We start from the raw sequence: 21,965 nt of genomic DNA on the forward strand, positions 1-21,965 counted from the left end.
AGTAGTTTTTGTGTCGTCACGCACTAAAAGCACTAAAAACGACTAATCGCGTCGTTAACCGAGTTTGTTTTTAGATAGATAGATAGATAGATAGACAGATAGATAGATAGATAGATAGATAGATAGATAGATAGATAGATAGATAGATAGATAGATAGATAGATAGATAGATAGATAGATAGATAGATAGATAGATAGATAGATAGATAACTTTATTTAAACACGGTTAAGATTCCTTCAGCATGTACAAAAAAAAAAAAAAAATCTAAGATCTATTATACCTAACTAAACTAACTCTGATTAAAAATATATTCATAAAATTTTAACTACCTAGCTATTTACAAATAAAAGCTGCTTTTCAAGGATGCCGTGTAAAACTGTATTAATGTATGATCTCATTCAAAACTGTTGCGACACAGTTTGCGTTTAAAATCATGTAAAGAATCTGCAGATCTTAAATCATGGGATAGGCTGTTCCACAGCTTAGCTCCGCTATGGGAGAAACTTTTCTTTAAATAATTGGTACGGGGCAGTGGAAGGACTAATTTATTTTCAGTATTCCTCAATCGATAAGAAGTTATTTCGTCACGAGATACAAATTTAGATGTTAGATAGTCGGGAGTCATACATCATAATAGCCGTCGATACTTGTCTTTGGTGTTTAAGCTTACGCCAACCCAGTGCCAGGAACAGTGCCACTGTTAAGTCATGTCAGAAAGAAACCTTTGCTCGCAGATCGTCGATTTTCACGCAGAAAAAAAAAACAAGTAAAATCCGCCGCTTTGCGATTTCCTTTGTCGACATCCGCGTTCCGCACATGGCAACTTTTGAAAGGCGCGGGTAAGCATGCCTTGCGGTCATGTCGTCTGTGACGTCACAGACTAGCAGCCATCTTGTTTTACGTGCCAGAAGATAATGTGTCGAGAGGAAAAGTGATAAAAAGATGGTATTTCCCTCGAAATATCTCGCATTTGTCAAGCACAAATTCATCTAAGAAAATGAAAATTCTTTCTAGGCGAAGTATTGCTTGATATACGCTTCTGGAGTCAAAAGGGAAGTGTTTGTCTCGACCATCCATTTGTGTTGGGCTGCAGTTGTGTGTGTCAAACAGCAAAATTCTTCACGTTTGGGATGAATTCGACAAGGTACTGACCAGTGCTACAATTTCTTGGAGGGAAGGTTAATTGATAATCAAAAGTGGTACGTTTTTCTCGGGGTTACGGGAAAGAAAACTTAACAAAGGAAGTCAGAAGCCGAGGTTTGTCGACGGTGTAATTATGAACATGATGGCTTCTAGGACACAGAATCCACATGGATTACGTCAAATTAACTTGGACGAAATCTGGGATGATCTTAAAGAAGGAATACAACACGTTTATAAGCAACAGAGTATGTCAAAGCCACGCTATATGGAGCTCTATACGTATCCTTTTTATGAGAAATTTTACTGTACTAAGATTATGAAGTTGGCTTCCTTTGAGAAGTTAAAGCCAGCTTAAATGTATTGATAAACGGATTCAAGATGGTAATAATCCGGTTGTTAGTATTCAAACAGTTCAACAGTCTAATCACCTCATTTTTATAGAGTTCATGAAATTCGGTTTGTTTAATGTTATGTTTTAGTTTGCACTTTCTCTTTGTTCCTGTTGAATCTTTATTGAATTGATATGAAGTTGACACCTGAGTCTTATCAAATGCTGGTCCCAGGACCCCAGTTTCAACGCATGTGGGAATTAAGCTAACAGCTCATGTTCAATATATTAAAATTCTGACATGACTCTAAGGCTGTAGGGTCAAAATTGCAAATTTTTTACGACTCCATTGTCTCACAATTCTCAGGAGAGATTTAAGCACAAAGAACACCAAACCAAATATAGAAAAATGACCAGAAAGGCACGAAGTCATGTTAGAATTTTAATATATCGAACGTGGGCCATTAGAAATAATCTATCTTTTTCAATGTCATCATCTATTTTTCTACAATAATTTGGCTAGAGCACACTGCAAAGCAGCCTATCCGTGTGAAATGAAAGAAGCCAAGTTGTGCTTCTTCAATCACACTAACTTACAGAGGTAACGTCAAAAGGGAAGGGAAGGGGATGAGGGGTCTCTGATGGGCTTTTTTTTTATCAAGGATGTGAATTCTTCAGGTTAGCATTTGCATTATCAGAGAAAAAAGGAGTTTTCTAAGCAGATTCAAGAAGAATATAGTAACTGTTGTTTTTAACAGGACAGGTGATTTTGGGTGATTTTCGATTTTTCAGATTCAGGAAAATAATCTTGTGTAATAGAATTTTCTTCCACCAGAGCTGTGAATTGCAGTTACTTTTGACCCACTTGGTGTGACAGGGCTCAAAGTTTAAATTTCAGTTTGGGAGCACTTGTGCTACTAGATGTAAATTTTTAGGCGCACAGCTGAAAATTTTAGGAGCACAGCTTACAATGTTACGAGCATCTATTTCAAAAGAAAAAGTAACAAACTTAACAGTGCCACGTTTATATGTCATCTTCTCTCTGTTACATCTATTTCAAGCTTGTGATTGATAAAAGACAGCTAATTTGCTATGCAGTAATACTGTTGTGATTTTTAATACTAATTTCCCTTTTTGATCGACAGTTGTGACTAAAGAAAACTTACACTTGAAAAAATTCACAACAACAATGAGTATGTAGAATGAGAATGAAAATTAATCTTTGATGAATTATTTCGTTAAATGCGCAATGACTTACATATTACTGGATTGTGACTCAAAAACTGGAAGAAAAAAAGTTGCTCTTAATCCACACTGTTTTTGTTTTGATATGCTTGACACTCTTGACCTAAGAACGATCATTTCCCAAGAAGCATATGTTAGTCTGTAGCATACATGTATTTGCATGTGTCACCGGCGTTTATTACAAACCAGAAGAGTCTGGGATGGAGTAAAACATCAAATTGGAGCTTGTGGAATCCGTTGGGAGAAAGAATGAATTAAACATACACAGATGAAATGAAAACAATGTAACTTTATTATTTAGAGTTGTGGTATTTCTACATCACTTTTACTTTCATTGCGTGAAGTTACTGTTTAATTACATTTGTAACATCTTACTAGTTCGAGTACGTTAGTATGTTCAGGCGAGGAAGCAGGGAAGCAAGTCAGTCGCACTGTGCTTTGGATTTTGTGGTGCACAGGTGCAATAAATATTTATTGCACATGATTTTTGAGGCCAAAAATCCAGTTGCATATGTGACCAGTTAGTTGTTGACTTTGAGCCCTGTGTGACCATACCACTTTTCCTATCTGGCTTTTTTGCACTAGGCCCTTAAGGACCAAACAATGAGGATTTTTTAAGACTTTTTTAATTATATAAAAATGACATTTATTTGATTACAACAGGATTTTTTAAGATTTATCCTTGGGGTCCAAATGAGGGAATATTTTGGTTGAAACAATGGCATTGAAGAACTGTATTAGAGAATGGTATTTTACCAAGGTGTGCAAAATCATCTAAATGCAAGATCCCTGACAACTTTACAAAGTCAGATGTGTTTTGCCGGATTTTTTCTTTTATTGCTAAAGGGCGAGCAGTGTTGTTTTATGTTATGTATAATTATTTTTGGAAGATTTGGCCATTTTGGGGGGTATCAGTAGTCTTTTGCTTTTCACAGAGAAAGTCTTGAATCCTTTTTTTGGTCTTTTTGTCTTTTTTGGCTTCCATTTTCACTTTTTTTTGCATTGGCTTTTCAGTTTTGACCAACATGAAAGAAGTTTCAGATTTTGCTTTCGTATATATCCAGTTTTCAGTTTAAAGCAAAAAAGAATGTTACTAAAAAGAGAAAGTACAAGCTTAAACTGACGCAGCTGTGATTTTTTAAGACTACATTGTTAGAAAATTTAAAGCCAATTTCTTCATTTTAGATTAACTTAAAACTAGCTTACAGCTCTAATGTTTTATTTGTTTTTGGCACTTTAAGCAAATAATCCACACTTGTGTTTATTCATGTAAATGACATATCTGTTGTCATGAAACCAGGCAGAGAAAAGAAAAAGAGGCTGGCTTTGCTATAAAATTTTGCAGGAACACAATAATGCGAGTCACCCGTTCTTTTTAACATGGTTTGACTTTCTTAGAATTCAACAATTTACAGGGTCAGAAATCACAACCAGCTGGTTGAAATACACCTAGAAATTGAGAGCTGATGACCAGAATTTTAATTTCCTTCCATTAGGTAACAAAGAAGCTGCTAAAGAGGTTCTTTCAAGGGCTAGGCAAAGCATGGGTTTCAGAGATAAAAGAATTTGATATTGCTAGGTTGAGAAACAACAAATCACGGAAACAACACGGCAGCTTGCATCTTGACCGCCTTGTGGTAAAAAAACTGCAGTCAAAATTCCCCTCTTTGCACTTTTGAACCTATATTTTAAGGGCTTTGTGATTTTTTTTAGTCTCCTATACATATGTCCCTCCATTGGCTAGGTTATATTGTCTTTATGTTCCTTGACGGTTTCTAGACATGTATATAATTACTGCACTAGTGTTCATCAGCAGTCTCAGTCAAGAGTTCCTAAACAGAAGAAAGCACCTAACCAGGGAGGTGAGTATTGTCAATGTAATTGCGCAAAATTTTCCGAAGTAATTTGTTGTGTTAAGGTTACCGCTATATACCTTCCAGGGCCCAGTTGTTTGAAGGCCGATTAGTGCTTAACCCTCTTGTGTTCAAAAGCATTTTCTCGGATAATTTTCTCTGTTATTTTTAGAGCTTCCAATCATCAACTTGTAGACAAAAAGAATTAAAACTGAAATGCCTTTTAAGCTTTCATATATGAATTCAAATCTCACACTAACCCTAGGTTCTCAACCCAGCTTTGAACAACTTAGCCCAGGGTGTCTCACCGCGACACATTTTTTTAGCTCTTTGACTTCCAAAAGACTAGAATAATCAGATAAGTGAAAAACAAAAATCACTTTGAGTTTTAGCTTTCAAAAGCTGTTTCAGACTCTTACATTAAAAAATCATAAACAAATTGACAGCAGCTCAATAAACTTTAATTTGGTATCTCTAACCTTAAGATCAAGTTGCAGTGTCAGCGGTTTTACCACAAGCTGCTTGTACAGTGTTCTTGTTTAAACATGTTGCCTTCAGTGATTGTCAAGGTTGGTCATGAGCAGTTTAGGTTTATTCTGAAACAAGGAAATTGAGAGTTATTCCAGGTTAAAAACCTATAATCTGAATTTGGTTTTGACCTTAGGTGTATAACATTTATATTTAGGCTATCCACAGCAAAAAGTTTTCTCTTGCTTTTATAGAACAACCTAAGTCCTCTAAAAGTAGTTTAACTAATGTTGAGTTTGGAATGGCATTACAGCTTAATAATAAAGGCTTGTTGGGTAGAAATATACTCGCATTTTATTCCCAAGATGGGAACACATCTTCTCCAAACACTCTCATTTCAAAGCTATAATGCCACATCAAATTTGAATGTGTGATCTGTGATTCTGCAAAACTGGTTTCCTTTTTTTAGACTGCTTGCAGTCCGTCTTTTCTCTTAAAATCTGTCTAGTTCTTTTCTCATCCAGCGCGATTGCAAACCACGACATTATTATTACAATTGAGACGAGGGAAAAAAGACGGACTGCTGACTCTTTTGTAGTAAACAAACCCTCCGTCAGCCCAGAAACGGAGTAACCGATTGGTCAATTGCACAGCTGTTGACAGAGCATTAACTGGTCTGTGGTGAGATTGCAAGCAGTAAATATAGTCACGCGTCACAACCAACTGCAAACAATAGCGAACCAAACATTAATCTCAGTACTAAAACTTTTAAGGATATCTTCCAGAAGGAAACTGCTGTAAATTTCCTCAAGAGAAATGAATTGGATTTAAAGAAAGTGTAATTTTTTCAGTTGTTTATGTTCTATTTATAAATTGTTTCAAGTTACTCGGGTTTAACTGATTAATTAAATTACCTTGACAGCTTCGTTGTCCCCAGACAGAACAAAAGAGTCAGCAGTCTCTTATTTTTTCTTCTCAGGCTTATGCCCTTGTTTCTTGCAGTTTGCGGCTTCGCTGCTCGCATGCTTAGGTTTGGCATGCAGTAACTTTGCAAAGAAAAATAAGAGACTGCTCACAGTCTACCTTTTTTTCAAACACGTTATCATACATTACCATACCCCTTAAAACGAAGGAATATAAAATTGATTTTAAACCAAAGATAGAACTACACCACCACATTATTATCGATTCTATAATGTAGCTCCCATCTTTAACTGCCTCCTTAGAGTTGTTATTACATTTACTGTGAGGGACAGTCTAACCTCTCCTTACAGACACCTCTATAATACGGACACCTCTCTTTTGCGGACAGTTCCTTTGGTCCCAGAAAAGCCAAAAATCATACATTTCCTATCTCTATAATACGGACACCTCTGTAAAGCGGACACTTGGTTCTGTCCCTTTGGTGTCCGTATCAAAGAGGGTTGACTGTAGTCCAAAGTTTAAGCTAACTATTGACTCAGTCACTTTACCTCACTTTACAGGGGCTCAATTTGTTGGTCATGAATTGTACAAAAGACTAAAGGAATTTCTCAAGGCTTACCTCACAGGCATGCAAAAGGTAAGTAAACTCAGTTGTGGTATGCCTGGCCAGGCTTTAAATAATTACTCATGTACATTACACACATAAGTTGTGTTTAAACTACTTGTTGTTAAGACCCCTAATTTTATGTATAAACAGAGTGTGTCAGTTTATAAGGACTTAGTTCAGCCATATTTTAAGTATTGTTCTCCTTTGTGGGACACCTACGGCAGATTATTGAAAGATAAGTTGTAAAGATTCCAGTCACGTACTGCTGGAGTTCTCACAGGTGCCAGTTATGATATTCGCTCTGCAGTCTTAATTGACTCTCTTTCTTGGCAAACACTTAACGATAGATGGCGCTGTGCAAAGTCAATGTTGTGTAAAATCAATATTAAATGACCACACTGCCCCCAGCCTAAGGAACTCTTTGGTTAGGGGGAATGTCAATCAAAAACATTTTTTCTTTCAATAATTTGGCACTTTCCATGGTCATATTAGTGCAAATATATTAACAAATAAAGAGACAAAATTAAAGTCAAATTCCCTTCAGAACATCAGTGGCTTGAATTGGGAAAATAAAACGTACAAGCTAAAAAGGTCTAAAAAATAAAATTGAAAAATTTTATCGTTCTTACATTTAATTTTCATTTTAGGATGGTTCAGACCTTATGGATGAATCAGTGCTAAAGTTCTATACCCAGCGCTGGGAGGATTACAGGTTTTCAAGCAAGGTTTTGAATGGGGTTTGTGCATATCTAAATCGACACTGGGTGCGACGAGAGTGTGATGAAGGAAGGAAGGGCATATATGAAATTTATTCTGTGAGTTGGTGCTTCCTGTTGTTATTGATGTAATTGAATGTATTGGATTGGATAAAACCATTATGAGAAGAACGTTTTGCTGAAGGAAATTAAAGTGTGGAATTGTGTGATCAATCTTTAAACATGTGGCATAGCCGTGGGTTTTAGACTTACCAAAACACTAAATGTTAATGTTTTGCCTCGACTAGTTTTTTAACTATTTGTGGGTAGAATTTGCACTATTTAGATTGTAACTATCTGTTTCTTAAAAGAGTAGTTTGTTGTAGTGTACCAAATGGCTTAAAAACCTTGTCAGTGAAACGGGGGCAAAGTCCAGTTAATTTTTTGTTGTTGAGTTTCATCCCTGTTCATGCTCCGACTTAACTCATCATGGAGCTGTGGTGTGACAGTCTAAGGAAAACCTTCTTAGCAGTATTATCTCATGGTTCATTTTTTTCCTTTGTTTGTGTCTGGGGGGGGATCTACTGTAGCAATGTTGACATAAATGTTGTTGTTTTTGCAGCTTGCTTTAGTGACCTGGAGGGAGAATTTGTTTAGACCTCTTAATAGACAGGTACTATAATTATTGTTCTAAAAGAGCTACTGTCTTGATTAAATTTTTTAGCTCATCAGTACAGTGCATGCATGTATTTCAGGGCCGTGGTGTTTTTGTAGGAGTGACACTTTTATCAAGCTATTCATCTGCAAATAACACAGGGCTACAATTATGTACTCTTTCTATACTGTTGTTTTGTTTCACAAGAATGACATAAAAACATGACAAGAGTCAGCTTCAGAGGTCTTTGTTACCTTCCATTCAGTCCTTTGTATTATTAGCAATAGCAATGATAAAAGAAAAAACAACAAAGAAAATCTATTTATAAGCGCTATTCCAGGTAAACTTTCTATAATGCATATTGTATTAAATACAGTGCATGGACTATTTATATTCATGAATTATCTTTTAATCGGGAAACAGAGATTATTACTTTTTCTGATTGTATACCTAATCAGAAGCAGAGGTAAATAAATTATACATGTAAAGTCCTTTGACTAGATACTTGCCTGTAAATGTGGTTATCCTGTTGTTTTTTCCAATTTCGTTTATTTATTTTTTTTTTTGCAGGTGACAAATGCTGTGTTGCGGTTAATTGAAAGAGAAAGAAATGGTGAAACAATCAACACCAGACTCGTCAGTGGAGTAATACAGTGTTATGGTATGTGATTGAAATACAGTGGAACCTCGATAAACCTCATTATAGCAAACAAATTTTGACAGTCCCTTGGGCCTTTGTTATATGAAGTTCCACTGTACTATGGAATTGCAAAAGTCACGTCCTATCATATATGTTTGCAGGGATGTCGCTAATAGCCAGCTGCCAGCTACATGTAATTTCACTGGCTGAATAGAGCTTATCACCGCCTCAAATTGCTCTAGGAAACCCAACACATGGGCGATTTTGAGAGTGAAGTTGGAGAAAAAGCCAGCTTGACATATAAAAAAGCCTGCTTAGCTTTTCCTTAGCTACATCCCTGTGTTTAAACTTAGGTGTTGAACTGTAAGACGGCTGTGACTACAAGCTGCTGAAATTAATGTTAAAAATGCATGCAAAATCTCTTACTGAGCAAGGAAAGTATTGCGCATACATGTACAGTCTAACGGTTAACCTGTGTACAGCGGTCACCCTTGGGAAATGGCAAGGTAACCGTTATATACAGGGTGACTGCTATATACATGGCCGTTATATACAAGTTTCACTGTAATATCATACACGTGTGTTTGCTCTGTGGGTTGTACTAAAGCAAAATAATTATCAATAAAAAAAACAATTAGACATCCTTAGAATATCATGCACTATGCAACCACAATTAACTGTTCATGCAAGTATTTAAAGAGGTTCTTGGAAAAATGAAGGCTCCAAGTGACCTGATAAACTGCCACATTTCCCTTCCAAATTATGTTGTATTTTGCTCATAAAACAGTCAGAGAATTGGACAATAAAATTGATTACAGTCACTTAGGGTCATTTTTTATGCACCATTGGATTGTGGTTGCATGATCTCCAGTTTCTTCTGTATTTCCTTTTAACAGTATAATTTGATGAGTAGTACAAGTACAAACTTTTTGTCTGTTTGTTTTTATTTTCACAGTTGAACTTGGCCTTAATGAGGATGATCCCTCTGCCAAAGGGCCCACCTTAAATGTTTACAAATCATCTTTTGAGTCAGTATTTTTAGATGATACAGAAAGATTTTACACTACGGAGAGTACAGAATTTCTAAGAGAAAACCCTGTTACAGAGTATATGAAAAAGGTATGATAATGTTTTCCTTTTTCTCATGATTATAATAATAGAATAAAAAGTCCCTAAAATTTAGGAGGAGTCTTGGAAATGTCCTGGAATGAAACAAAACTTTGAAAGTCCTTGAATTTCTCCACGAGTCCTTGATTCATCCATGACTTTCTCCCAGGCTTGGATATAGCAAAATAAAGCTGAGGTCCTAAGCCCAAATTTGAGTATTCCTGTTTCTCTAAATTATACCAATGACCCTTCCTTACACTTGCATACCATCCTGCTAAATGTCACTAATTTTATATGAATATCATCAAAAGCACATAACAATAATATAGTTATAACCCAATTTAAAGGAAAGATTAAAAACTAAACGCTACTGTAGTACGTTATTAAACTTTTGGAGCCAGACAACCAAGTTGGCTACATAATCATCTCATATCCAAGAAGTGTGAGTAGAATAACAATTGTTGTATTAAAAACTCCCGCAAAGTATTGAGAATTCTTCCTGACTTTATTTGTAAAAACAGCCGATTTTCAGCCTGTTTTGAGCAGACTCATACAGTTACCGTAATTATTTGGAGAGCATGGTAAAATGGCTCATATACCATGATGGCTAAGCCAATCAGAGCTCTAGAATTGCATTATCCAAAGATTCAGTTTTTAATAAAGTGCATTATAGGTGGTCAGATATTAATTATAGTTCATGTCATTGATGTAAACCTGATTGATTTTGTTGATGACTCTGTATTTCAGAAAATTAAAGTATCTAACGATTTTTTGTTAGGCTGAAGCTCGTTTGTTAGAAGAGCAAAGAAGAGTTCAAGTCTATTTACATGAAAGTACACAAGATGAGGTATGTTATCCATTTGGATACGCAGGTCACCAGAAGGTTACTCAGAAAACTACATTAACCACTGTTATGAATTTGTGCATGTATTGTTTTTTTGATCATGTAATGTCAAAGTCAATCTGGTTGATCTTAATTCCTCTTTTTAGCTTGCCAGAAAATGTGAGCAAGTTCTGATTGAGAAACATTTAGACATCTTCTATGCTGAATTCCAAAACCTTTTAGATGATGACAAAAATGAAGGTTTGTGGAAACAAACTCTAAATACTATGTATTTTAATCTGTTGTATTAATCTGGGTTTCTCAAAAGAGTTGTAACACCTTCCAAGAGATAGCATAGCATTTCTGGTTTTATTTGTGTTACTCATGCTGGTCTCCCATAAGAGGTAGGACTTAGCTGCCCATTTTTACAACAAGGGATTGGTTTAAACACTGTGGTTAATTTTTCAATGCTATCTGTGGGTTGGGTCCAGTAATGACACCTTTTCAGGCTAATTTCTTACAGAAGGATAAGGGAATGCAAAGGTTTGATTTCAAATTGCTAGTACACTGTAAAATTTTGTTTTGAAAGCTTTTGGTAGCCATTAGCAACAAAGGAAAAAGGAGACAACTGCACACAGGCTATTGTCTTTGGAAAAGTGTTGCTTATACATTTATGCCTAAAATATATCTCTGTTGTCTCTGATTGGTCTGTTTTATTGTTATTTTTAGATCTTGGACGCATGTACAACTTAGTTGCCAGGATACCTGATGGATTAGGGCAGCTTCGAACACTATTAGAAAACCACATCACAAGTCAGGGACTTAATGCATTAGAAAAATGTGGAGATCAAGCTTTCAATGTTAGTGTATATTCAATATTTTTTTTACTGTATTTTTGTAATTACCATTTACAGTTACACGATTTTGTATATTAACTTTAGAGAATTACCATCAAGTCTCCACAGACGTTAATTTTCAGGTGAAAAAAGGATGGATCAAAATGTACCAATTATTTCATTTCGACTCTTCATGGCCAGTAATATCACAGCTTAACTTACAGACAACCAATAAAATTGCGACTTCATTGACCAAATCGAGTCAATAACCAGAGTATAATACCATCAACTGACATGATACAACTCACCTAGACTGTCTGTCACTGTCAACAACAACAGTCCTATTCAGGACTACGTTCACTCTGACGATCAAACTCAACCTACTTGTGAAATGACTCATGGATTGAAGTATTTCACAATAATAAATAATAATAAGAATAATAATAATAATAATTATTATTATTATTATTATTATTATTATTATTATTATTATTATTATTATTATTGTAGTATTAATGATGGTGATGATGATGATTAATGAGGTGAATACTCTGCTATTCAACATTCCAATACAAACATCACAGCTGGTAAATGCCATGTTTATGTAATCCCGTAGGACCCTAAGGTGTATGTGGAAACAATACTAGAAGTTCATCACAAGTACAATGCTTTGGTTCTGACGGCTTTCAACAATGATGCAGGATTTGTGGCTGCTTTAGACAAGGTCAGTGTTTCCTGTGTCAGATGTCATAATCGTCTTTATGCGTTAAGCAGCTTCTGTGAATTCACTCTAATTCAGAGCAGCAAATAAAAGTGGGGTAATTTAATATCCCGTCTACTACTGCAAAACATTTTGACTTGACTGCAATATCCCCCAAATGGCCAGTTTGCTTTTTGGCTACAAAACAACCAGTGCAATATTGTTCACATGTCCATCCCAGATAATTCCCATTTGAAACGGATGGTTTAAACTTGCTGAATCTGTTGTTTTTTATTAAAATAATGATGTTTGTTTTGTATTTTTACAGGCTTGTGGCAAGTTCATAAATAATAACTTTGTCACTAAACAAGCACAAAGTTCTTCAAAGTCTCCAGAATTACTAGCAAGATACTGTGATTCCTTGCTGAAGAAAAGGTGTGCATGAATTTTCAATATAGAAATTTCATCTTCATATCCTATGTACTGTAAGGCTCGGCCATTTCAATCCATCCATCCATCAATCAGTTAATAGAGAAATTAAGCTTCACGTATACGGCAAACGCAAACGTCAGATTTAAGTTGAGAATTTCTCAAAATAGAAAATGAGCAGATAAAAACAGCTCAAAACAATTATCGCGGGTAAAAAATTGCGTGAAACTACTAGTTTAGGTGTAGAAGTAATGAACAGAAACGACAAGCAAAGAGTTAAGAAGAAACTTGGTCCCCTGATACAAATTCGCGTTTTCCGTCTGACGTAAACATGATGCTTAACCTCTCTAATATCTTTATTAACGTGTCGGAAACCTTCTTGCACACCACTAGTGGTGCACCAACTATAACACGCAGATAGTGACCAGGGTAAAAAATATATAGTTGAAGTCAAAGATGGTGAAAGGAAGAGACTCCGACTGTTTTCAACTTGCACACTTGCAAAGTAGTGTTTCAATTTTTATTTGCGTCCTTTTCCATTTAAGAATTATCTTAATAGTGATTCAATATACGAATAATTTTTTTGATCTTTGTGGCAGCTAAATGTTTGGTGTTCTTGGTCTTGAGATAATTTTTCACATTCTGCTAGGGTACATTATTGTACCCTGTCTCAAAGTCTAGGGGCAGTTCAAATTTTTGTCTGCCCCCGTGCGTGTGCAATGGTAGCGGGTAAAATGTGTTTATTGTTACTTTTGTATGTTGTTTAAGCTCAAAGAATCCAGAGGAAGCTGAACTAGAAGACATTCTTAATTCAGTGGTAAGTACTTGATGAAGATCACCACCTAAAAGAAAGTATTGCAACAAATCCTGCCGGTAATTACTATCACCTCGTCTTTACATTTACGATGTAAAGAGATGCAGCTGTTTGTTTGTGGCATTTTCAGGCCCTAACTTTGTTGCATTGAGCAAAGGAAACTAAAAGACCTCTACAAAGCAGCTTATTGTTTACATTGATTTCTTTTTTTCCCTTGTTCAACTTGGGGTATATTTTTGACACGGACGTATACAAAACATGGACCCCGGTCCATGGACCACCTCTGTGGACCTAGTCCATGAACCTCTTTGTGGACCCGGTCCATGGACTCCCTCCGTGGACCACCCCTAATTGTTGAAGATGAATTTTTACCAGAGGTCCAAACGAATGGACGAAACTTTGTCAATTTATATTATCAGGATTGAAGGCTCCATGTGCTCAATTTTTTCTGAATTCCATACATGGGTTCGGTTTAGTCTGGAAGGAGAAACTATTTGAAGGGAACATGAGGAGAAGGAGGGAGGAAGTATTCACTTATGCAGCTTTTTTTGTGTCGTCGAGTTGCGTGAAGATCGACTTGTATACGTCCTTTTGACACTGTCGCCGGAAGGACGAAACTTGAAGTCATCTTCACTTCATCTGTCAGTTTTATCCTCCACCAGTAGGCAGGCTTCCGTTCAATGCTTTGGTGCATAATGGGCTTCCGAAACGTAAGATAAGGGAAAACAAACAACCTAGTGTTGTTGTTTGGCTCTCAGACTGAACATTGTTCGACAAGCTGAGCCAATCAGGCTCTCGTTTCATTTCTCGCGCGGCCAAAACCGAAAATCCCGTTCCTCTGTCTTTCTTTGCTCTGAAACCAAACGGAAACGCTTGCTGCGCAGACTATATTTGAGTCATTTGTAATCTGTAGACTCTTTATGAGTTGATTCTTTATCACCTCTAATTGTTGTTTTATCTGTTTGTTTGAGCAGATGGTTGTGTTCAAGTACATTGAAGACAAAGATGTCTTCCAGAAGTTTTATTCCAAAATGTTGGCAAAGAGACTGGTACAACACAACTCTGCATCAGATGATGCAGAAGCTAGCATGATATCTAAACTCAAGGTAAAATGAAAGAATATTAGATGCAACATTTTCAAGTACGCAAAACCTATATTCATGCCATTCGCCCATGCAAAGTATTCCGAATTCTGGTATCCGAGAACTCTTTACTTTCGGAACCCAGAATCCGGGAACGTTTTGCTTCTGGAATCGGGAATCCCGGGCTTTGGAATCCGTAATCCAGCTCAAGGACTCCTGAATCCCACCAACGATTGGAATCCACGATTTAAGTTCCACTGATAAGAAATCCGGATACCAGTATCTGCAATCCGAATCCAAGACTGTCATGGATTAACGTCAATATGGTGATGCCATGTTTCTACAATTCCTTGTCATCTTTAGTTATAGACGGTTGTGGCGTTTTAAAAATAAGTTTCTTGTTTTGATTTTTACTTGTTTTCTTGTCTTTGTTGTTGAATGATGACCCTGCTGAAGGTTGCAGTATTATTTTTCCCTTCATTTACAGCAAGCGTGTGGTTTTGAGTATACATCCAAACTTCAAAGAATGTTCCAAGACATAGGTGTTAGTAAAGATCTCAACGACAAATTCAAGAGTCATCTAACTAATACGGGAGCCTTAGATTGTGAGTTGTCTCGTTTTTCTCAGCTTGTGCCCGTTATTATTTTCCCTATTATCTTTTGTTGTTGCTGCTACTGCTGCTGCTCTTTAATGTTTTGCTTTTGTTTTTCCTCTTAGTGGACTTTTCAATCCAGGTTCTAAGTTCAGGATCCTGGCCTTTTCAGCAATCAGCACCGTTCTCGTTACCAGCCGAGGTACAGATATTTTTACTGTTTCAAACTTTCACCCTTAAAAAGAAAAAATTCACTAAGGAAATAATTGAGAGGTTTCATTTGAATGGTAACAACTCAGGATTTCGGCCACAGATTTCAAAGTTAGATGGAATTAAGGTGATAGTTCTTTGTATCAAAACTTACATATGGCCATTGCCAAACGAGTAAATTAAAGTGTTTTTTTTTCGCGGTTGAGGTTTTCGGCCTCCCTGTATTGAAATGGAATCTAATTTGATGTCAGTTTGTATGAAAATGGGTTTTAACGTGTCCTAAACGCTCAATTTTTGTCGCTAAAATTTGGATATAAAGGGGTATTTTATATTGTGATCGGAGGTGTTAGCACAAAGTCTCATCAAATTTCTTGCTAATGGGCCTTTTGGTTTTTGTTTTAGATGGAAAGAAGCCATCAGCGTTTCACGACGTTTTACAGCAGTCAACACAGTGGTCGCAAACTTCATTGGCTTTACCACATGTCCAAGGTAAACAATACACTTCCTCTAGAAGTATGTAAAATACTGGAAAGTAAATTCCCCACTCGTTTAAAGCCGAGTCGACTCAATGTGTACGTGCTGAATCGTCGCTGCCGCAGGTGGAGAAGTAACTTGTACCTTTCAGCTGTGACCCCCTAAGCCCAGCGTGTAGACACTCCACCAAACTGTTGTGAAAAGAATCAACAAGCTCTGTTTATTAAAATGAGGCTTCCTTTTTATCTCCAGGGTGAGTTAGTGACCAACTGCTTCAAGAATCGCTACACTCTCCAGGTGAGTAATGATACCGTGGCTTTTTGCCTTAATGCTGTTGTGTCCTCATTTAACGTGGTGTTATGTTTGCTTAATGTTTTTGGTTGTTTCGAGTTCTTAAAGAGGCTTTGTCATGAGAATATTGCTGTTTTAGGTCAATTCTGTGCTGACGTCATTACTTGGTGCCTTTATCAGTATACAAAATGCTCCTGTAAAGTTATGAAGAACATATCAAACAAACTTTATCAGGGAGCACTAACCATTATAATTTTTTGGTGATTTTTGGAGATATAGCGTTAAAACTTTTTCAATTCATGTCCATCCTTTTCATCTGTTGCAACAGACAACAGGAAACAGCGTCATTGCCCAAATAAAGTCTGAAATAACAAAACTGGTCTATTACCTTAGGAATTCAAAGAAAAGAAAGCAAACGGTTTGCGTCAATGTTTGTTTCGTTCTAGGCATCCACCTACCAAATGGGCGTTCTTCTGATGTTCAATAATTCTGACAGTCTCACCCTGGAGCAGATTCAGGAGCAGACACAGCTTAAAACGGTGGGCGTCCTGTGTTGGTTGTTACTTGCTTGTATTTGCATTTCATAACAGGCTCCTCTATGAGACAGACACTTCCCTAAGATAGGGTGGGGCAGGGGAGTCCAAACCTCCCATCTCCCGTGGCTTGCATTCCCGGTTACCGCCCCTTTTTACTTGGATTCTTCCCCTTATCTCTTTGGCATTGTTGCTTATTTCTCCCACTTCCCACCTCTTTAGTATTCCCACCTCACCCCCTTTTCCCCTCATGCCTCGTTTTGGTAATGGGTTCATGATAACCGTCACGTATCACCGTTTCATTTCTAGTGTAGTTCTTTGTCCTAATATTGCGATACTCCTGAGCTTTAATCACCTACTATATTCTTGCAACTTGTTCGCAGGATATTCTTTCGCAAGTTCTTGGAATCCTGTTGAAGTCGAAACTTCTTGTGAGTAATTGCGTTTTTAACAGTTTTATCATACCAACTTTAATTGGGCCGTTGGGGAGAGATTCTAGCTTGTTTCCCTGTCATTGTTCTGTAAGATGAACCCCCCCCCCTCCCGCCCCCCTTCACTTAAGAGTGGGGAAAATTTGGATTCCGAATCAAGCAGCACATAAATAATTTTGTGATGTAATATTCTCCTAAAGAGCGTTTTCATAAGACGTCACGTCCGCCATGTTGGTGTACAAAAAGAATTCTTGTGGGGATTGAACTCTTTTCTCATGTAAAAACTTTCCGTTGTTCCGAGAAATTTGCCAAGCTGCTGACCACGTGAGTGAAAACGCTCTATTCAGTGGGGAAAAGCTGTGAGAAAAAGCGAGAAATTACGACTGCTACTTGCAGATTGCATATATTACCTCTATTTAGAGGTTAGAGAGTGACTTAAACCTTGCAACCAGCGGGTTTACGTGTAACACGCTATCCACTCAAGAACAAATTAGGTATAGCGAGGATTTATTGGAGGAAAAGACTGAAAAGTAATATTGACAGCCCAAAAACTGTCCCTAACAACTGTGACTATTGTATTTCTATTAGGTCTGCGATACATCAGAAGACGGCTCCAACCTAGATCAACAATCTTCAGTTAGTCTTTATCTTGGATACAAAAAGTGAGTGGACACAAATCTTCTTCGCCTGTTTACAAATATAATCAAATAATGGCAGTTGAAACACAGTTAAGTAGAAACTAGTAGTAGTCACTTCCAGATAGTATGACGTCACACAAGAGCCAGAACAGTGAAAGTGATTTGAGACCGGATCGCGAGAGGCCATGCGTGAGCAGAACGCGCAAGGGGACGTTCGCGCGTTTTCCCGCTGCTCGCATTGCTCGCCACCCGAAGTGAAAAGCTTTTTCGCGCGCTATAGACCGGGCCTACGGTCATTCGTTGCTATCCCTAAAGGCTAGAAAAACTAACTATTTGCAGATACCAGTAAAGGAAGGGCTTTGTCTTCAGTTATTTAAGACCCTGAGTGTTGGTTCGGCTGGGAAGCGAACCAGGGGCAACAGCTCTTAAGTTAAGTATCCGACCAAAACTTGGGTTTACCAGTCAGTGGTGGTCCCAGCAACCTTGACGTCGGCTTCATCTGAAGACTTTCAAATAACCGTGCTTCAAAAATAGTCAAAACACTTTATTTTTGTTGTAAATCATGTTCTTATTCTCCGTAATAAATGTCTGGCTGTCTAACCCGGCGGATATGATATATCCTGATCTTGTGGCTTGTTTATTTACTGTGCAGTAAGAAACTGAGAGTAAATATCAACGTGCCAATGAAAACGGAGCAGAAACAAGAGCAAGAACAAACGCATAAATACATTGAAGAGGACAGAAAACTTCTTATACAGGTGAGATGCCTAAATATGCCTGAAAGAGTTTTTCGTTGTTGTTGTTGTTGTTGTTGTTGTTGTTGACAGCAGAGAGCTTTAGATTCTAAGACGAGAACGACTACAAGTACGAGATTTTCTCTATACGGAGTATTGCGCACGCGTGAACCAGCGTCATTTTGGCGGGAAAACATGATAGCCGTCGTCATTCTACTACAAGTTTTAACCACAATGTCGTAGTGGCGGAGACACGTTTTGTCAGTTATCAAATGTTAGGAGATTTCATCAGTTTGCGTTCGGGAGAGGGCTTAACCTCCTTCAATAAAAAGAACCGTGCTTACTTTCCTGGTGAAAAAAAAGTACAATGAAGCTTTCCGGGGTGTTGACTTTTTGAGAATACGCAAAAAAGTTTTCAGTTAAATCTCGTCCTCGAATCTAAAGGTCTTCAGTTAGAGTAAATTCGACAACTATTACCGGGCGTCCTTATCTACTGCACGTCTCGAGTGACAAGTCCGGCTGCAACGAAGGCTAGACAAACAGACTGTGGACTACTGAAAAAAACTACTAAAGGGCTCAGTCCCGGAACGTGCATTTTGCTACAGCGTTAGAACTTAAAGCTGTCAAGAGGAGAACTCAGCGAGGATTTTTGGTGAGGAAGCCTTTTGGAATGGTGTCATTAGTTTGAGCTGTCAGCTTAAAGCTTAGTTTCACTTTGTTGGTTTGCAGGCCGCGATCGTGCGGATCATGAAAATGAGAAAGATGTTAAAACACCAACCTCTGCTGGCGGAGGTTCTATCACAGCTGTCAAGCAGATTCAAACCTAGAGTTCCTGTCATTAAGGTACAGCTTTGTTAACTCATTCATTCGTGTGCGCTTGCGTGCGTGCGTACGTGCGTTTGTTCGTTCGTTCGTTCGTTCGTTCAAAACACGAAAGAACATTTATACAGGAGCATTGCGTGCAATATGTTGCACTCACATTTCGTTCAATATTACGCTCAACATGCTAAGCTGCTTGCAGGCGTATGACGCGCGATATTTCTAACAACGACCTTTTTTTTACAAAAAATACATTGCCTTGATCTCACAAACAGTTATAAACTCAGGGGGACGAGACGAAAGAAGAAATAATAGCACACTGAAACAAATGAGCAGCAGCAGATTGGCTCCTACACTGGCGTTGTTTGTATAGGAGCGTTGCGTAACGATCAATGAACGGCTGTGTAGGACCAGCGGCTTAATTCGAATGAACTGATTTGCTAAAGATTGAAAGTTGAGTCACACCATTACACAAATTGTTATAGATGTCGGACATAAGGTGGAATTTATTTCCTGTAGTTCCTGTAATCTAAAGCAACATAACGCAAAACATTATCAGCGGTGGACACACGATGCAATTTAGTAATTGCGCGCAATATTGCAGCCTCAGGACGTTTAGGCCATGTGCCGTCGAAGTTTGTAAACGTTTACAGGCTTAGGTATTACGGCTGTCCACATTTGAGCGATATTTTTTGCGATTTCATTTAATTATAATCTTATTGTGAAGAACATCGACGAAAATATCCGTTTGTATCGTTCCTTTTTGGACAGAAGCCGTAAATGTGAATAGGGAGCTTTAGCATCGACGACGGCGACGGCGACGGCGACGGCAACAAAAATGTCACAAAATGATTTCGCGTTTTTTCAAACTTTGTTACATTAATTATTCCAATTCGCTGAAAATGACAAATGTAAGCGAATTTTCCTTGAGTTGAATTCTTGGGGACCGCACTCAAGTGTAGAAAGAGAGAGAAGAAATTCGCCGTAATGTGTTTAGGTTCTCCAGAAGACCTCGCATCAGGAAATTTTACGACGTGTTCGTGCATTGACGGCAAATTAATGTACCACAAAGTATGCTGCACGTGCAAAATTTCTGTTTTTTTATGTTTTCGTTGCCGTCGCCGTCCCCGTTGCTTTTGCTACCCTGTATGTGTTCACAAACGTGTATGCGACTCGTGTGCACAATGCCTTTATCTGGTTTTGTGGAGTGCAGTGCAGTACACGAGGTGCGTGATTTCAATGATCCGTTGCGTGAGATACTTAGTGACTCTTCTTTTGTTTGGTTTTTGTTCTTCAGAAATGTATTGATATCTTAATCGAAAAAGAATATCTTGAGCGAGTGGAGGGAGAGAAAGACACTTACGCTTACTTGGCGTGAGAGCTGTCGGCAGCCGCTGAGCAAACTGCTTGCAGGACGGGATGGGATTTGAAATCAGCAGCTGCTTCCAAATTGAACGAACCGCACGAAGATAAAAAAGAATTATATATATATATATAGTATTACTTCCTTTTTTTACTGAGAGCGGCTGATCAGACAAACGGAACGCGATTAAAATGTGCAGTGAAGTTTCAACTTGTCAAAACAAAGGAACTGGTTACTTCTATTGATTTGGTAAACGCCTTTCAGTGGGCGCCAAGCGTGGATTGTCTCATCGCATCGCGGCTTGAGATATGACCTGTTGCTAAGCTACTCCTCTTTGCTCCTTTATTGTGGTATCTTCGTGTAATATTTATGTATTTTTGCTAGTTTTTACACACGGGAAGCATGTTCTCGTGAATTTGTTAATTTCTAGGATTCTTGAACAAGTAAATGTTGCCATTGGTAGTCGTGCGTTGTTTTCTCAGTTGTGGTCATTTTGAACTGGCCCTGTTCAACTCTCGAGTGCTCCAATTTGTATTTTGAAGCATTTTGCTCATATTTTCGTCCAAGATGTTTGTCACACACAACATGGAGTATAGCTGAACGAGCAAACAAAGTGGGACAAAACTTCGAACAAGTTGAGCCCACATGCAGCTTTGTGCATATTACCGCTGAAATTATTCGCCACTTTAATAGCGCGAAGGAAACTAGACCGAGTTAAATTTCGCTAAGGCTTCTGGGACTGTTACTAGAGACGGGGAAGAATGGGCCGAGCGTCCGCAGTGACGATCCCAGAAACAATTGCGGGACGCTTTTCGGCTCCAGTTCCCTAAAGTGGCGAATGGCGAGTAGTCGCTTTATGATTGGTTAATTTTTCCCGCTTGGGCTTGCTTTACTGGCAGAGATGGTTAGGCGGTCAAATATTTGTTTCTAACCCACATTTTTGGGTAAAAATATTTCGTCTAGATTAAACATGGGAAGCTCAGTGTTGGGGGGAAATGTTTGATCGGTTATCTGGGTCTTAAACAAACCCGGTTTTGGAAGCGAAGTCTTGCAGTTTCAAGAAACCTTTCATACGCATCAGTCCGACTTCAAAACGTCTTGGATTTTGATTGTTTCTACAGTATAAAGGACCTATCACAGCTGAAAAAAGTGAACATAACATGCCAAAAGCTTCGTAGAGCTTAAATATGCCACCGTACAGTCACCTTTGATGAGTTCGGCGACAGTTTGCGTTAGGCCTTCACTCCCACCCACCCCTCCCGGTTTTCTTTTGCCTGTTAGTAGTGTCCTAACTTTCATCTCTTCGCGATATTGGACGCTTGGTGTTCATGTGTGTTAGTGATGTGCTTAAAGGGGTTATGACACGCTATCTGCCATCTTTTTAAAAGGCTAAAACGCGTCTTTGCATCAATTCCATTCCAAAAATAATGGTCCAGTTTTGTTATTTAAGGCTAAATTTAGGCACCGAAACTGTTTCCTGTCGTCTGTTGTTACAGATGGCATGGATGGACATGAATTGAAACTTGAAC

At 38.0% G+C, this 21,965-nt stretch overlaps 1 protein-coding gene across 1 annotated transcript; it reads left to right on the forward strand.

Moving 5' to 3' along the window:
- The first annotated feature begins 881 nt into the window (after positions 1–881).
- On the forward strand, positions 882–20,898 carry LOC140930756 (cullin-1-like). Its single transcript, XM_073380462.1, has 24 exons — positions 882–1,423; positions 4,497–4,579; positions 6,523–6,599; positions 7,217–7,384; positions 7,887–7,937; positions 8,490–8,580; positions 9,515–9,678; positions 10,445–10,513; positions 10,657–10,750; positions 11,219–11,349; positions 11,942–12,049; positions 12,354–12,460; positions 13,223–13,271; positions 14,243–14,374; positions 14,838–14,955; positions 15,069–15,145; positions 15,556–15,642; positions 15,880–15,924; positions 16,365–16,457; positions 16,835–16,882; positions 17,471–17,544; positions 18,173–18,278; positions 18,984–19,097; positions 20,371–20,898. Exons 1-24 carry the CDS (start codon positions 1,278–1,280, stop codon positions 20,449–20,451), a joined length of 2,313 nt encoding a protein of 770 aa, XP_073236563.1. The 5' UTR covers positions 882–1,277; the 3' UTR covers positions 20,452–20,898.
- Positions 20,899–21,965: the final 1,067 nt, after the last annotated feature.

This window comes from Porites lutea, chromosome 3 (genome assembly GCF_958299795.1).
Source record: "Porites lutea chromosome 3, jaPorLute2.1, whole genome shotgun sequence".
NCBI lineage: Eukaryota > Metazoa > Cnidaria > Anthozoa > Scleractinia > Poritidae > Porites > Porites lutea.

Coding starts and splice junctions, on each gene's coding strand:
- LOC140930756 (XM_073380462.1), top strand. CDS start 1,278: ATGAACATGATGGCTTCTAGGACACAGAATCCACATGGATTACGTCAA. Junction 14,956..15,068: donor TAATACGGGAGCCTTAGATT/GTGAGTTGTCTC, acceptor TTTTCCTCTTAG/TGGACTTTTCAATCCAGGTT. Junction 16,458..16,834: donor AGCAGACACAGCTTAAAACG/GTGGGCGTCCTG, acceptor ACTTGTTCGCAG/GATATTCTTTCGCAAGTTCT.